General features: G+C 44.2%; 1 protein-coding gene across 2 annotated transcripts in view; it reads left to right on the top strand.

Moving 5' to 3' along the window:
* The first annotated feature begins 12,511 nt into the window (after positions 1-12,511).
* Positions 12,512-16,547, top strand: part of Etv5 (ETS variant transcription factor 5) — a 58,898-nt gene continuing 54,862 nt past the window's right edge. Inside the window, exons 1-5 of one of the 2 annotated variants that reach the window (XM_021730326.3) lie at positions 12,512-12,683; positions 15,793-15,891; positions 16,020-16,107; positions 16,241-16,288; positions 16,382-16,432. In XM_021730326.3, the coding sequence (XP_021586001.1) occupies positions 15,847-15,891; positions 16,020-16,107; positions 16,241-16,288; positions 16,382-16,432 (232 nt within the window). In that variant the 5' untranslated portion in view covers positions 12,512-12,683; positions 15,793-15,846. Of the gene's footprint in view, positions 12,684-15,772; positions 15,892-16,019; positions 16,108-16,240; positions 16,289-16,381; positions 16,433-16,547 lie in introns of both variants that reach the window. The other variant, XM_005331011.5, reaches the window with a different exon arrangement.

Raw genomic sequence — 16,547 nt, 5'->3', positions numbered from 1 at the left:
GGTTTTAAAACTTTTCAAAGACCAAACTCTTCATTTATGTGAAACAAGAAGACTATTTAAAACAAAACAAAACAAAACAAAAAACCAATTTTGGAGGAATTGCAAAAAGTAAGATTATTAAATATCTGAAACCACTCTGATTGGGATTAGGCCATAAATTCAAATTTTTTAAAAGTACCATGATAGATAAGCATGCGTGCCAGTTGAAAGAACAATTTTCACTTCCGATCCCACTCCCTTACAAGTACTGTACCACATCTTTTAAAATAACAAATGTAACAGCCTGCAGGATTCTGTTACTTGGTCTGCTGTGGACTTGGAGTTGGATTGTGTCTCACAATGGCTTGAATGGATCTCTACCTTTCATGTTCAGCTCTGATGAAGGACTCTTGGGAGAAAATCCTGGTGGGGATCAGGGGAAAACGTTGGTGGAGGAGAAAATATGAGCTTCCACTGCTCCCCACTCCGCCCCCCCCTTCCATGCCACTGGTGTGGAGCTTAGTCAATTACTCACTGAAGGAACTTAAAGCTTTGTTCTTTCTCCTATCTCTCCGCCAGTGCACAGAAAACAGCAGCAGAAGGACATACTGGGTTGATTCCAACCATTCTGAGGCACTCGAGAGAATTGGTAGCCCACAGACAGCCGTCCCTGTTCTTCCTGTGGCCTAGTCCTGTTCTGTGCACTGTGAGTGTTTGGGGCCAGGACAAGGAGGCGAATGAGGAAGGCTTTTTCTATTTCCTCTACGTCTGCAGGTGCTGTACTATCTGCTTCTCACCCCCTTTTCCGCTTGTCACTCCACTACATTAGAACTTGCGGAGGTTCCCTCTTGCTGGAAGAACCAGACCAAAATTCCTCAGATGTCTAATATGCAAGCCCTAGCCAACCCCCACCAGACCCACCTTCCTCTGCCCTAGCACAACCCCATTCCCAACCCTGTCCCTCTTACCCCCACCCCCAGCTTCCAGCCCAGCCCTCCCTGTCCTGCAGGATACATATCAGTGACCCACAGAATTTCCATCAGTTGGAAAGAAATGTTCCCTTACTAGAAGAGAATAATGGAACCTTGTCCAAAATGTGCTCAAAGATACAATTTTGCCAATATTAAGTTTTTCCCATCAATTTTTGTTAAACCTTTGGCACCAACAGCTCTGCCTATCTCTTGTGAGAACCCACAGATGGTGAAGTGAAGGAACAAGTCCCTGGTAAATAATGATGGAAAAGCCTCAGGGACAGCCCATCATATGTCCTTCCACAGCTTGTTTATTTCACAGACACGTGCTCATGGTTGTGGTTTTGTATGTACTTGTAAAATAAATTCCCATTTTCTAATAAAATTATGCTTGGTCGGTATAACAATTAAATACTATATATATATATATATACACACGCATATGGCATTATGATTGCTATGAGAAAAGGCACTCTGTTAACTTTGCAAACAATTGTGTCAGACAAAATACACTCCAATGTGTCACATACTCACCCATTTGTGACTTTTGATACCATTCTGTCCATAATCTCCCTGCCCCCTTCTTTGAAAACGAATACTTGAGCATTCTGCAACATCCTATCTTTCTGCCCTCTGTACTGAGATCTTACAGAACTCCTTTAGTTTCATTGGAAATCAGTGAAGAGACACTAGACATCAGAGAAAAGCAGCTAAGAAGAAACCTATAGAAGCTAAGTAAAACCTATAGAAGAGGAAATAACAAATTGAGAAGAAAATTATGGGAACTGCTTAATATATTACAGAGGATATTATTGTGGGTCTTATTAAAAAGGTTGGTGGTGGTCATGAAAGGTTTGTACATAGTGGTTGGGTTCAACCAGACAAGAAGCAAGGGAACAAGATGCATTATGTTCCTACTCTATGCCAGACACTTAGCTCGATGAGTCTTAAATTTATTCTCCTCAGGAACTTTAAGGTTTGCATTATAATCCTTATTTTATAATGATAAAACTGAGGCTCTGAGAAATTAAATAAATTGCTCAAATTCATCCACTAAGCATGATGGATGCTTAGTTTGGATGCATCTGAGAGGATGGATCCTGAGAGGAACTGAACGTAACATTGTATACACTATCTCACTGAACAGTCCATCAGCTCTGTGAGGCAGAAGTATTATTCTCATTTTTCAGATAGAAGACTTACGTGCAGAGGAATAAAATGTCCTACATCAAGGGTCACCTAGTAAGCAGTGATGGAGTTGAGATATAAAGTGGGGCTCTGGCTCAAGTTCATGGTCTGTTCACCATCCCAGATGCCACGGAGAAACACAGAGAGAATTCAGCAGCTTCTAGAGAAGGTGATAAATCTGGGAAACAGAGAGTTAACTAAGCCCACGGAAACTCCTTGCATAAGGAGCTGCTTCCAGATACAAGTCTAAGGAGCTATTACCATATTACTATATGGATTACCTAGTTACCTTTACAAGGTGTACACATAGTTGTGCTTGAAATGTACCCACATTCCAGTCAGGAATGCGTGGGTTGGAACAAGTAAAACATGGATCCTGTAATGAAAAATTACATCTTGTCACTGAAGGCAGTTTAACATATAGGGAGGAAGAGGAAGACCATATTTAGTTTTTATATTCTATTGTGACACAGAGAGACCCTGTCAGAGCAGGCCCTGAGATCAGCTTTCAGATTTAAGATGAACATTCCTAAGTGGGAAGGTCCAGATGAAACCCAGATAAATATACAGAGCAATTAGGTTATGCAGCAAGGAGCAACAAGAGTGTGGAAAGATTTCAAAGGTAGTTCAAGCCAGAGGATATGTGAAATTCCTCCAACCAAGATGCGACTTGAGGAAGAAAATTCCTCAATAGTAAACCAGAAGTGAAAGTTCATCTTTCTCAGCTGCCTAAAGGAGCCCCTCCAGGCACAGGGTCTATCCCAGGAAAACCGGCAGGCCACGTGAAAAGTAAGCAACCCAGGAATGAAGCCGATGCTCTCCTTTTGGAATCTGAAGCTCCCTATTCTTTCCAAGCCAGAGGAGAAATGGAAATTATCCGTCTAACGTCTTCAACATTTCCCAATCCCAGTGGGTGAGGGGACCCTGTTGGAGAGAGAATGGGGAACACAGGTCAAATGAGACAATGAAGAAGCAGAACTATTCCCTCCAAACAAGGCTGAGATTCCAAACAGGAAAATGGGAGATTGGGGTATTTTGGTGCATGTGAATTCCTGTTGAGGCTCAAAACCCCATTAAGCTCCAGGTCATCCCAAGTCTAGCCAAAATGAAATTCAGTGTCCCAGGGCCCAGGTTCTGCTGCTAAGGATATAAAGCACTTCCTTTGGCACACACCTGAGCCATTGCAGAGGCAGGTTACCAGCTCATATCTTCCCTGACACATGGGCACTGCAGGAGCTATGTACCTGTGAAACTAAGTCCACAAAGGATTACCCAGCTGCCCTTTTCTCAGTCACAGTGTTTTTCTGTGTAGTAAAAATTGCTCATCCATTCACATAGTTATTCAATCTTTGGTGACCACCTGCTAAGTACCAAGTGATGTGTTAAGGGATGAAGACTTCAGACAAGAATCCGACAGTGTTCCTATTAAAGGAATTTGTCCCATGGGTAACACAGATGTATGAACAATGTAGTATGTACTTGAATCAGGAGCACCACAGAGGAAAGGATGTTTGAAGCATCTTTTGGTTGATTTAAAAAATTTTAATTTTTCGTTGTAGATGGACACGGTACCTTTATTTCATTTATTTATGTGGTGCTAAGGAATGAACCCAGTGCCCCCCGAATTCGAGGAACCACTCTACTACTAAGCTACAACCCCAGCCCTGGTTGATTATTTTTAAGCATCTGTGAGATGTATCCTAAGATTATACAAAGTGAATGTTCATCCATCCGATGACAGTATAAGACACCTAATGGCATGTACCCGAAAATTCCCATTCTAGCCCTCTCTCAGTCATGTCTCCTCCTAGTGGCAATATCCAACAGGTCAGCAAGCCATTGACATTCCCCTGGACATGCCAACTATTGCCAAGCTTGTGTATATTTGGTGTGCTATTACCTCTACACGGAAAGCCCTTTTTACCTTAATCTGCTCTGCAAGATTCCAGTAATCTATCATTCAAGGGCTGACCCAAATGTCAACTCTCTTTGGAATCTTCCTTGAACCTACAAAAAGTACTCACTGCTTCTTCATTGTACCCCCAGGACCATTCACACACCTCTATTGCAACATGTGTAAACTTTGTACAATAGCTACTTGTTCCTATGCCCTTCTCCCTCCTCCCATCAGACTGTGAGCTCTTCTCCAGCTAAGCCCCAAGCTGAGGACAGCAGCCACTCAACAAATGTTTATGGAAGTAGAAATGAAATTTACTGCTCTGTAAACTCTCATGTGTCTTACCTTCAAAGGGACCTATTATAAATGCTAGCCCAGCCCCCTCTGAAAGGAGAAAGGTCTATTCACCCTGCACTGACCACATGCTCTTTACCCACTTATTGTTGGGATCCTGTAGTGTTATGGTCAGGGAACAAGGGGACCAGGAGGAATAAATACAGAGTATAGTAAAATCCAATTTGTGGTTTTTTAAAGGGCTATCATGCATACACCCAAATATGATTATCTTGGCAATAGAAAATACTTAGAATGATGTACAAGAAACTATTGGTAATGTATGATTTTGGAGAATGGGTCCAGGCTAGGAGATGGAGATTTGATTTTCCATTGTATACCTTTTAATGATGTTGAAATTTTTGTCATGAGTCCCTACCACTTTTCAAAAAGATAAGACTTTATTTTTTTTTTTTAATTTTAACATTTATTTATTTTTTCTTAATTCTCGGCAGACACAACATCATTGTTGGTATGTGGTGCTGCTGGGGATTGAACCCGGGCCGCACGCATGCTAGGCGAGCGCGCTACCGCTTGAGCCACATCCCCAGCCCCAAGATAAGACTTTAAAAATGAGTCTTGTGCTTATATGTGTGCTATATGCCAATAAAAGTAAACAACAACAAAATAGGTCAAAATTGAGATGCCTGAGCATTACCTCACACTAAGCTGATAATCCCTCTTGGGAGTTGGATGCCGACCTCTCAGCCTCCTAGATATTCAGCCATGGGACAGCATGGAGATGGAGCTAAAATGTGGTTTCTGATGGCTTTGTGAGCACCTGTATCCTGCCATGGGGATCTCCACAGTGCCAAGAAGCCAGGGCTGTCCTCAAATGGGATGCTGCTCTCATACTTTGCATATTTAAGCATTGTTTGGCTTCTCAATGGAAGAGAGTGCAGAGAGAGAAGCAAGGAGTGGGAATAATGAGAGGTTTTCAAATGGTTCTGGTTCAAATCAAGGTTGCCCTCTGTCCCCAGAGTGAAGGGCCACACAGACAGACCATTAGCAACATGATCAGGAGAAGAGGGATGAGGATGTACTTGTTTATGAATACTGTGGTGGTCAGACTGCCTTGGGTTAAAAAAAGTAGTCTGGATGCCCCCATTGGTAGACAAATGATCAAATCCACTGATGGGATATTTCATCTGGGGGTTCAACTACCAGTTGGCCATTGTTGATCTTCCTACTGCCCAACTCAAAATAAATACAATCTCCTCCATAGAACCTTGGAGGAGGTGGGCACTTACAGACCAAGCCAAGAGCTGAAACGTCCTGCCTTGCCAGTCTCTCCAGCTGCCACACTGAAGAAGGCCCATGAGGAGAGAAACACATGCCAGCTCTACCAGCCCCTTCCAGTGGGACTGCTGGGAGAGGCCAAAGTAAGGCCTTTCAAAGTGGACAAATTCTGAATTAGCCTACTCCTGTGTTGGAAGTAAAGTCTTCCAACAAGGATGTCACAGCAAGGGTTAACCCCAGGTCATAGGAAACTTGCCACCAAGGGCATAAAAGGAAGCAAAAAAGAGGTCCCTGAGCCATCAAAATAGATTTTGCCAAGTCTACACATTTAAGTTCTTCCGCTTCCTCCCTGGAGTGAGCACTTCAGCTCTTACTCAGAATCTGTGGTCTCTTTCTCTAGGCTCCATTTCAAACTCATCTGGTTTCTGGTTTTCAAGCTGGCAAGATCAGAGGCAGAAAATTACTGTGGATATGAGGAGCTGGAGAAACCATGTCTTTAATGCACTGAGAAGTTCTGATTGACAATCCAAGATAGAGAAGTAGGAAAACTCTGAAGATCAGACATAGGGTCCCCCAACAGCCCAGTGGCCTGAGGATCCTTGATGTGAGGCAGGTAGTTCTTCTTGGGCCTCAGAGGTAGAGCAGGATACTGGCACATGAACTGGCCAGGAACAGGCAGCTCTGTCCCTGTATGACCTGATCAAAGGTCCCAGGGGGCTCTGAAGAGACTGCTGGTGATTGGGATGTTACGAAGCTCCTAGTGCACAGCAGGACTGGCTCTGAAAGCAACGGGAAACCATGAGAAGTTTTCAGATATTTCCATCCTATTTGTTTTTGTTTATTTGTTTGTTGTTTTTTAGGGTTTGGGGCTTAAGGAAGAAATCCTTCAGCCATCAGGAATCCAAATTCCTCAAGCTCCTCCAGGTTTTCTTGATGTTTGTGGATGTTTCATAATCTATAACAACTGAGAGAAGACATGAGAGAGAATGTCTTAGATCAGGAAATGAACCAGGAAAGGAATTGAGATCCACATCCCCCTTCCTGCCCCAGGTTCTAAGGGTCAAAGGTCAAGAACATGCATTTAACCTGACTTGATCCTTCATGAGAAGTCTCAGACATGTTTTTAAACTTCTGACTTTCAACCTCAATGTTCATATCAGCAAACTGGGTACTATCACTACCTCTGAGAGGAATCAGAAGACATTAAATAAGATATTGTATGTTAAGTATCTAGCCCAGAATCTAGTATATAGGGATGCTTAGTAAATGCAATTTCCATTTTCTTTGTAAAGTAGCTTTCATGAGCCAGGCATAGTGCTACATGCCTGTAATACCAATGACTCAGGAGGCTGAAGTAGGGGGATCGAAAGCTCGAGGCTAGCCTCAGTCATTTAGCAAGACCCTGTCTTAAAATAAAAAATAAAAAGTGATGGGGATGTAGCTCAGCGGTAAAAGGTTCCTGGGCTAAATCTCCAATATCAGAAGAAGAAAAGAAACAAAAATACAAACAAACCAAAACTGCTCTTTGAACACAAATCCTTGCTAGCCCAGGATAATAATTCAGAAGTTTGTCTGGAGTTGCTGGAGCAAGTTTCCAAGGATCTCATCTGGAGTGGCAGGTAAGCAGCCATCCCCAAAGGCAAGATGAGACAAGATGATAAAGTGAGAGATTGCAGGAAATAAGGCAGCGCAGGAAAGTATTAAAGAGCAAAATCTCTGTTCAAGATCTGCATTGAACTCCTATTTCAGTCCAACTAGCTGAAATCCTTGGGCAAGTTTCCTAACTTCTCTGTGTTGCAGTTTTCTCATCTATAAAATGGGGATAATAAGCTGGACACAGTGGTGCACACAAATAGTCCCAGCAATTCAGGAGGCTGAGGCAGAAGGATGTTAAATTGGAGGTCAACCTAGACAATTTAGTGAGACCCTATCTTAAAATAAAAAAATATAAAGGGCTGGGAATGTAGCTCAGTGATAAAACACTACTGGGTTCAATTCCCAGTACCAAAAATAATATCAAAAACAAAATAAAATAAATGAGGATAATAATAATAGGATCTACATCGTAGTGTTGTTAAGAGGACCAAGTGGGTTAAACAAGTGGGCCTGGCAGAGTGAGGTGCTTACTCTTTCAAGGCTGCCTCTTGTCATTAAGCACCCACCACTTCCACAGGACTGAGAAAGCACAGTGGAGCAGTTGACAGCAAACTCTGGGAGAGATCTACTTTCTGCATTTCTCCTACTATGTGCTAGCTATGCAAGCTGGAGCAATTTACTGAATCTTTCTATGGCTAAGCTTCCTCACCTGTGAAAAGTAGAGGTGATAATAATAGTACCTCATTCAGAGGGCCATTGTTGAAACTAAGTGTTCTAACACATACGAAGTGTTTAGCACAGTGTCTGACTCCTGTGAAGTCCTCGGGCATGTGAGCTATTACTATTCCCTGGCTATGAAGAACCCTGGAGGCAACACGGCCCCTGTTTATTTAAAGAGATTTTGAACCTATAAGATTTTATTTTCTTCTTTCACTTTTTAGGGTATTTATTTCTGATTTTTTTTTTGGGGGGGAGGACTAGGGATTGAACCCAGGGGCGCTTAACTACTGATCCACATTCCCAGCCTTTTAAAAATATTTTATTTAGAGACAGGGTCTCACTGAATTGCTTAGGGGGCTTGCTAAATTGCTGAGTCTGGCTTTGAACTCAACATTCTCCTGCCTCAGCCTCCCAAACTGCTGGGATTATAGGTGTGCACCACTGCACCCAGCTTTATTTCTGAATTTTAAAAAGAAAGATAGACTTCTTTATCTTTCTCTCAAAGACAAGAAAATATTTTCGCACCTTTTGTGCCCTGTCTGCAAGTCCTATTCTACATATAAGAATGGAAAAGAACCTCGGAGTCCATGTGCTTGCACCCCAGACACTAGGCAGGCAACACACTCACTGCAACATTCTAACAGAGGAAAGGAGGCCTGCTCACAAGGTGAGGGCCCAAGATCATGATGTGGCCACACTTCCCATCACACTGGTGATGGCTCAAGGCAGGGTTGCTTGCTGGTCTTACATGTAACTTGCTTTGGCATTTTAGGGGAAACTTTAAAAGTAGCCTTCTAGATAGAAATGGAAGCTGTCAGACAATATAATTTTTTTGGAGGCAATATACTTTTTCTTTTTCTTTCTATTCTTCCACATTGTTTCCCTAAAGACACAGTGTAAACTGAGTGTAAAGAACAAGAGTCTAGGCTGGGTATGGTGGCACATCCCTATAGTTCCAGGGACTCAAGAGGCTGAGTCAGGAGGATTACAAGTTTGAAGCCAGCCTCAGCAACTTAGGGAGACCCTCAGCCTCTTGGTGAGAACTTATCTCAAAATACAAAACAAAAAGGACTGGGGATGTAGCTCCCTGGTAAAGGACCTCTGGGTTTAATCCAGAATAACAACACAACAAAAACAAATAAACAAAAAGCTAAGGGTCTAGTTTTCTTATTGTGATTAAATGAGTTGCTATAACAAAAGACAAAGGCCAGATTGACACTAGATGAATGTTCCAGAGGACATAGTCTCTCTTTTTGTTTTCTTTTCCAGTTCTCTCTCTCTCTTTTCTGGAGGAGGAGGAATGATAATTAGGACACGTGCTCTACAAACCCTCCAATGTAAGTAACGGTCTTAGGAAGAAAGCCTAAATGTACTAGACAAAGAACTTCTAAATACTGACCCTTAACTCTTATAAGGCAAAGATAACAAGAGAAGGAGGGTGGAATGAGAATGGCTGTGGAAGCAGTAAATCATAAAGAGGAGAAGAAAAGAAGGAAGAGGTGTGGAGGGAAGACAGTTAATGATAAGGTACCAATCGTGGGACCAAAAGTTGGTCTGGTGTGATAGGTCATCATGTGCTGTACCTCCATTTTCCATGCTAGAGCCAAGGTGGCTGTCCAGGGCCAGACCTCTTAGTCCAATACAAGGCTCTGAATTCCCAGAATCATAGCCTTTGAGAGCTGGTACAATTCCCCGAGTTTATCTGTCCTGGCCAGTATAATAGTCCCTCAGTACTACCCCAGATTTTTCTGTGGAAATGTCTTCTTTAATGAAAGACTCATTTATTACTACCTATGGGTTTCTGTTGTTGGACCATTCCAAACATTCCCAAGATCTTCTTAACACTATACTGAGCCCCCCTATGTCCTCTACAACTCTGGGTTTAAATAATATTTTCTGGTGGCCTACTCAGCAACAAAGGGATATATGGGCTCTGGAGTGTGATCACCTTGGTTTTTACCCAGGGTCAGCAACTTATGCACTAGCTCTGTGACCATTAACAAATTAATCTTTCTGTACTTCAGCTTCTCATCTATAGAATTGAGATATTAATAGTACTGACCGAAAATTAGATGATCTGGGGAGAATTATGTATGGCACAAACAGATCATATGTTCATGCTCAGTAAACTAGAGAACTGTAGCTACTGAAAGTTTACACTAGATCATGGAGTTTTCCAAGGCAAAAACTGGGCCTTATTAATCTCTGTAACTTTTTTTTTTTTTTTTTTTGCGCCAAGCATAGGGTTTGGCTGAATATTTTATAAAAAATAAATGATATTGGATGACTAAACAATTAAACAGCAGTAGCTGTATTCAAGCATAAATCCCTGTACATCATCTTGGGTCTATGACAACCTTCTTTTCTAAAAATCTATCACTGAATTCTTCCCCGTCCTCAATTTAGCTACTGTTAGTTGCTCCTCAATCCAGAAATTCCCAGTTTCTCTTCCCAAGGTGGGATGGAGAGCCTTGGCTCAAGGCAAATGTCACAAGAGCCACCCTTCAGACATCAAGTCCAATCCTGTAGAGAAAATCACTGTGAAGTGTCTTGCCCTGTTTTCTTGTAGCTAAAGTTATAAATTGGGATTAATTTGTCCTGGTTTTTGTGGTGATCACATGTGGCCCCATGGGCTACCAGCCGTCTGAAAGCCTGGGGCCCAAAGGAAGAGGAATAAGAAAACTCTGGGAGAATCAAGATCACAGAAGGCTGAGAGGGAATGAGATAGGGGAGTGGCAGCAGTGGGGAGTAGATAAAATAGGAAAGGAAGAGGATCTGGGAGCTAAGGGACCCTGCATCTAGCCCAGGAGAGGCAGCCTACAGGAATGTCAGCAACAAGCTGGAAGGTCCAGCTGCCAAACTGAAATGGCGCTGCCTGTGGAACAAATAAAAGTACTAAGAGAAAGCTGGAGGAGGAAGCACGACGCTCAACCAAGAAATTAAATATCAAGGAACTGCTCCTTAAAAGTTCAGACACTTTCCCATACATCAACTCCTGCCTATCCGCGTCTCTGGCAGGAGCCTGGTGGCTGCTGGGTTCCCATCTCATCCCACTCCACTGTTCCTTAGGACACAAACATTTTAAGGGCTATAATCAACACACTAAATGTCCACACTGTTTGATATATCAGTGAAGGTAGAAAAAAAAGTGGACAAATCTTGACTTAAAAAAAAAATCCCCCTAAACATCCACACTGCATTACCCACCGTGGGGAATGGGGGGGGGGGCGGGCAACTCCAGATTTGGCTACCCTAGGACTTCCTTTACTAGGGGCTCTCTCCTAACATGTGGTACCTTTCTTCCCCCACCTCTGACACACGGGGTGAATGGCAGGGCACACAACCGAACAAGAACAGAAGTGCTCCCTCTTAAGCCCCCAGTATCCTGGGGAAGAGGCCCCAAGCCTTCACGGGAGGGGGTGGAGGGGGCGGGGAGGGGGCGGTTGTAGAAGATTGCTTGTTTATTTGTTTCCTGGAACACCCTGTTAAGAATCTCAGCAATTGCAGTTAGTGCCCTATAGTTTGGCAAGCAGAGCTGTTTCTCGTCGTTCCCAGCTGCACGGGATCTAATTCGCAAATACACCATCTTGCGTTCAACACTTAAATGGAAAACAAGCAGCCGGGGAGGGAAGCAAGTGGTCTAACTCTGCATGCCCCTTTCGGAGGAATTTATATTTCTAGGTTCTTTGACTAGCTGGTGCCGGCTGCGGAGAAGATTTCATTGGCCACGACCCTCATCTCCCCTCCTGAGCCCACTCCCTCAAAGATTATGGAGCTGCAATTAAGCATAAAGAGAGAACGGTATTTGGTTGGGCCTTAGGCCTTGCCAGTATAAAACAGCAGCTAAAAGCTGTGAGAGCTCAGATTTTAAAGGGAGATAAGTGCTTATTCTTCCCACTGGAAACCTGGTTAAAAGAAATTAAGGCCTCTCTTAAAGGTAACTAAGATTAGAAGGCTCGATTTCCGTTTTCTGTGTTTCTGTGGGCCGAACGCCCAGGTCGGTCAGCGAGTTTCTCTGTGTGGAATGACGAATTCCTCTCGTCTGAATTCTAAAAAGATAACTTTGCCTGGTGCTGCAGCTGCGAACGTCTGGCGCCAAGCGACCCAATCCTGGCCGTGGCGTAGCTGAGGGAGGAGTGGGGGAGAGGGGAAAAGGGGGAAGAGCAGAGCCTTGGTGAAAAGTCCCGAGAGCTGCAAGAGGGGAAGTAACGGCGGCTCCTCCCGGCTTCGGCCCCTTTAAGTGCTTCACTGACTCAGCTAAGCTTCCCCCTCAGGTCGCGTTTTTTATGAATGAAAAACGTCCTTACATTCATTATATAAACAAGCCAATGCTGATTGGCCAATGGCCCCCGGTGCATAAATTATGTAAAACAGACCCCTGAGGGGGTGGAGAAAGACCTATCGTGGGCCAATAGGAGGTGGAGTTGGTGGGGCGGCTCCGCAGGATTTGCCCGAAGACAGGGTAAACAAGAAGTGATGGACAGCCGCGGGAACGGCCTCAGGCCAATGGGAAAGAGTCTGGGTTAGGGCCGCGGGCCAATGGCAGCGGGCGGAGCAGGGGGCTGCTGGGGGCCGGGCCAGCGCTCCAGCCTGGTTGGCAGCTGCCGCGCAGAGTCCAGCCGCTGGTGTACTGAGCGGTTCACCGTCTCCGGAGCGGCTCGACCCAGTCATTCGCCTAGGCGCCCAGGCCCGGTGCGCGCGTGCGTGAGCGCGCCTGCGCCGCCGGGACCGCTGCAAGGGGCAGAGAGCAGCATCCTCAGGTGAGTGGGCGTTGAGGGGGCAAAGGGGCATCACAAGGTGTGTCCTGCAACGGGTCCGAAAGGCCCAGACGGCGAGAGTTCACTGGCTGATTCAGAATCCTAAAGTCAGGGTGCACATCTGGGGTGAACCCCGGGGGCTGACTGGCCCCTCCCCCCAGCGTCCCGGTCCGGTCCGGTTCGGTTCCTGGGAGGCATCGGGCGGGGGCGGCTAACGGTTCCGGAGCGCGAGCCGAGCGGGTTTCCGCACATCGCGGGGGAGGCCCGCCCGAGCGCTAGGTGCGGGTGCGGGGCTCAGGATCGAGGTGGGGGAACGCGGAGTTGCGGGGCTTTACTGTCTCTGGAGATCTGGGAGCCCTGAGGGACTTGGAGGCTCGCGAGAAGAGACGCTTGGCGGAGCTTTGCAGTTAGGAGGAGGGGGCGGGAAGCAGCTTGAGGCTGAATGTTTGAGAGGTGCTCCCCCCACCCCCCGCAACACCAAAAAACCAAGAAGGGTTAAATGACATAGGCATGTGCAGCCTGCGGGTTTGGGGGTCGGCCAGGAACTTATGCAGCTCTTGCAAGTTTCAGATTTTGGAAAATAGACACCCAGTCCCCCACTCCAATTCTTAGCAGGGTAAGGGCACCGGGTTCCGCGGCGACTCTTGAGAAAATCCAGGAGCGCCAGAACTGCGGCCTGGGGATGGTAGAAAGAAACACAGTGCGGAGCGGGGAAGGAGAGATGCTGGAGCCTCGCGGTGGATTGGGGGTCCGGCTGCATTTTCAGAGGGAGCGGGGAACCGAACTCCTGGTGGAGGATGGGGTGCGGAGGCGAGATGTTTTGGGTTGGAGGGGGTAAATTGGAGGCGGTGGGTAGCACACGGCGCCGCACCTCGTTTTTATGAATGTGGGTGACTTTATGAATGAAGCGGGTTTCTTTAGTTGGCTCGCTGCTCCCTGCGGCTTTTTTTTTTTTTCTTCCCTTTCCCTTTTTGTGAATGAAGCATCGAGCTTTCTTCCTAAAACGCTGGGGTGAGGGGCCTGCGTTGGAGGCTGGGCGTGCGTTGGGAGTGGGGGCGGGGGCGCAGTTGAAGGAGTTTTCATGAATGGGGAAGGCTGGGAATTGGGTGGAAGTGTGTCTTGTTTTGTGAATGGGGCCCAGCGCTAGGGATCCAGTTACAGTCTCTACCTGATGTGGCGGCCGCGGCTCGCTTTCCCATTCATAAAACCAGGCCCGCTGCGCGCCACCGGGGAGGGGCCTCCATCGAGCCGCTGCGCTGTGTTGAAGTTTTCCTGGGGGCACCCGGGAGGGGGGGTGCACAAAGGAAGTGGTTTAAACTCCTGGATGAACTCGAGCCTTCCCTTCAGGCTTTAAAAAATACTTTGAACACAATGTTTCTAGTCCTTGAACTCTGAGGGCTGCTTTAGATCCTCCGTGCTCCTTTGGATTCGTTTATGGCAGTTTCTTTTATTAAAATATTAAAAGAAAATTTTTTTTCTTAGGGAGAAGTATTTCATCATGAAACTCTGAAAATATCTCCTCACCCCCCTCCCTGCTTTTCTCTTCGTTGTCTCCCTTCTCTGATAGACATTTACAGAATTCCTAAGGCCACGACTTAATCAGACAGATTTTCGAAGGCGTCAGAGAACTCTTTTTCATGCCCTTCAACTCAATGCTAAGATTTCTTAGATTTGCTGTACGGATTGGTGACATTTGAGAGAGGCTTTATTCTGAACGTTTTTGCGCTGTTAGGAAAGCAAGCAGGCAGGATGGCGGCAGTCTTTTTCTAGAAGTTATGAACTGTACTGTTATGCTCCTTTCTTTCCTTTGACTTTGAAAATATCTGATTACTCTGGCCAAGTGCTGAGAAGGCTGGCTGTGAAGAGTTTTCTTGTATCCTGCTCACTTGTGAAAATTTGATAGGTTCCACATTGTGAAAACAAATTGGATGGATTTGCCCATTGGGAAAAAAAAAGTTCCCCACTTAAAATTTATATGCAAGTTAAAGAAATTATTCATTAAGCATTGCTTAGGTCTGGGGTGAGTGAAATTAATGTTTTCCACCTTTATGTTTACCTAACTGCATTTTTATTTGGAGAATAAAATAAAGTTGGAAATGGTACCTTCGTAATATTGTTACTTTATTTTTCACAAATTAGGAAACATTCTCTCATCTTGCATTTGACCTCAATCTTTCCCCCCAGCCCCAACACATACCAGGAATGAAAAGAGTTTAATGCTGGGGGTGGGTGGGTGGAAAATGTCTTGGAAATCTGACCTTACTATAAGAAAATAAAATTTAAATTATAATTCATTTTTTAAAGGTCTTTGGTAAAAATATGTTTAAAATATGTACAGTGAAGTTGTTTATCAATTTCTTTTCATGGATATTTTATTCTTTTAGAAGTTGGAGATACCACAGGTATCTCTATAAGTTGCCATGGAGATATTTGTGACATTACAGACATACACCTGTTTGGACAGAAGGTTTAGGTTTTAAATATAAAGAGTTGTGTCTGAAGATAAGTATATTTCTGATCAGTTTTTTCTTTGGAATTATACATAGTGTTTTTTACCACTGACCTATAAAATACTTTTAGAAACACCATGTGTGTCAGATTCTTAATTGCCAATACTTTGGAGTACTTAAACCCAGTTTCTCTACTTCCTGTCACTGTATTTTTAAAACCCTACTACAAATGCTCTGGAGTATCTTCTATATCAGAGAATCAAGAAATCACCTTTTAATGATGAAAATAAGGTTTTTGGTTTTGGGGGAGTTTTGTTTGTTTGTTTGTTTGTTTTTTTTTTGGTTTAGTTTTTTTTTTTTTTTCTTGGTAGAGGAAAAGGAGTACCAAGTCTATAATCTTAATGATAAAAGAAAGACAGACAGACAATAATGACTGGGTAAATGGATTTGGCACTGAGTACATTGTGAACCTTTGATACCATTAATCAAGTTCAAAGTTGGTCTGAAAGCTTACACTTTGAGTGGGCTTTTAAGTACTTCAGAGAAGGGTAGTGATTTTGTACAACCCTAAAGAAAGGGCAGTATAAAATTGCTTCATTGCCCCCCGCCCCCGAGTTAAAATCTCCCAAATTCATATTACAGGAGGATCTCTTTTCCCCCAGAAATTACTCAATGCTGAAACCTTTCAAAGTGATATTAGAGAAGTTGGAAGCACCATGGATGGGTTTTATGATCAGCAAGTCCCTTTTATGGTCCCAGGGGTAAGTTTATGTGGCTTTTGGTTTGTTTTGTCCTCCCTCTTCAGTGAGTCGTCTTCTCATTTGTTAGTGGGTCAGTTCCCTTTGGGCCTCTTTACTATACTTCAATCTTGTCTGTTGGCCTCTTTCAGAAATCTCGATCAGAGGAATGTCGAGGGCGGCCTGTGATTGACAGAAAGAGGAAGTTTTTGGACACAGATCTGGCTCATGATTCTGAAGGTAGTGTAGCTTTCCCCTCCTCTGTTTTGTCTTCCTCACATCACTCCCAGTGATAGCAGCATGTAGACTCTTCCCCTCTTCTCCCTTGCAGAAGTAATAGCCTCATTCTGGGGTCTTCTGTTTTTAATTCCAGAGTTGTTTCAGGATCTCAGTCAACTTCAAGAGGCTTGGTTAGCTGAAGGCAAGTTTCTTGGCTGTCCTATTTTCCATATAAAACATTTTACTGTGCCTTTTAATAAAACTTAAAGATCTAAAATAAAAATCTCTTTTTCAGCACAAGTTCCTGATGATGAACAATTTGTCCCAGATTTTCAGTCTGATAACTGTAAGTACCTTTCTGGTGAAGACACATTTGTTCTGAAATTGGTTGGTTTGGGATCATCAATGTCTAGAATATTCTTTTCAGCCATACCAAGCTAATTTGGACAGTGGTATGCATG

The sequence above is a fragment of the Ictidomys tridecemlineatus genome, chromosome 3, assembly GCF_052094955.1.
Source record: "Ictidomys tridecemlineatus isolate mIctTri1 chromosome 3, mIctTri1.hap1, whole genome shotgun sequence".
NCBI lineage: Eukaryota > Metazoa > Chordata > Mammalia > Rodentia > Sciuridae > Ictidomys > Ictidomys tridecemlineatus.
Note: the sequence above shows the minus strand (reverse complement) of the source record. Positions and strands in the feature narration are given on the sequence as shown.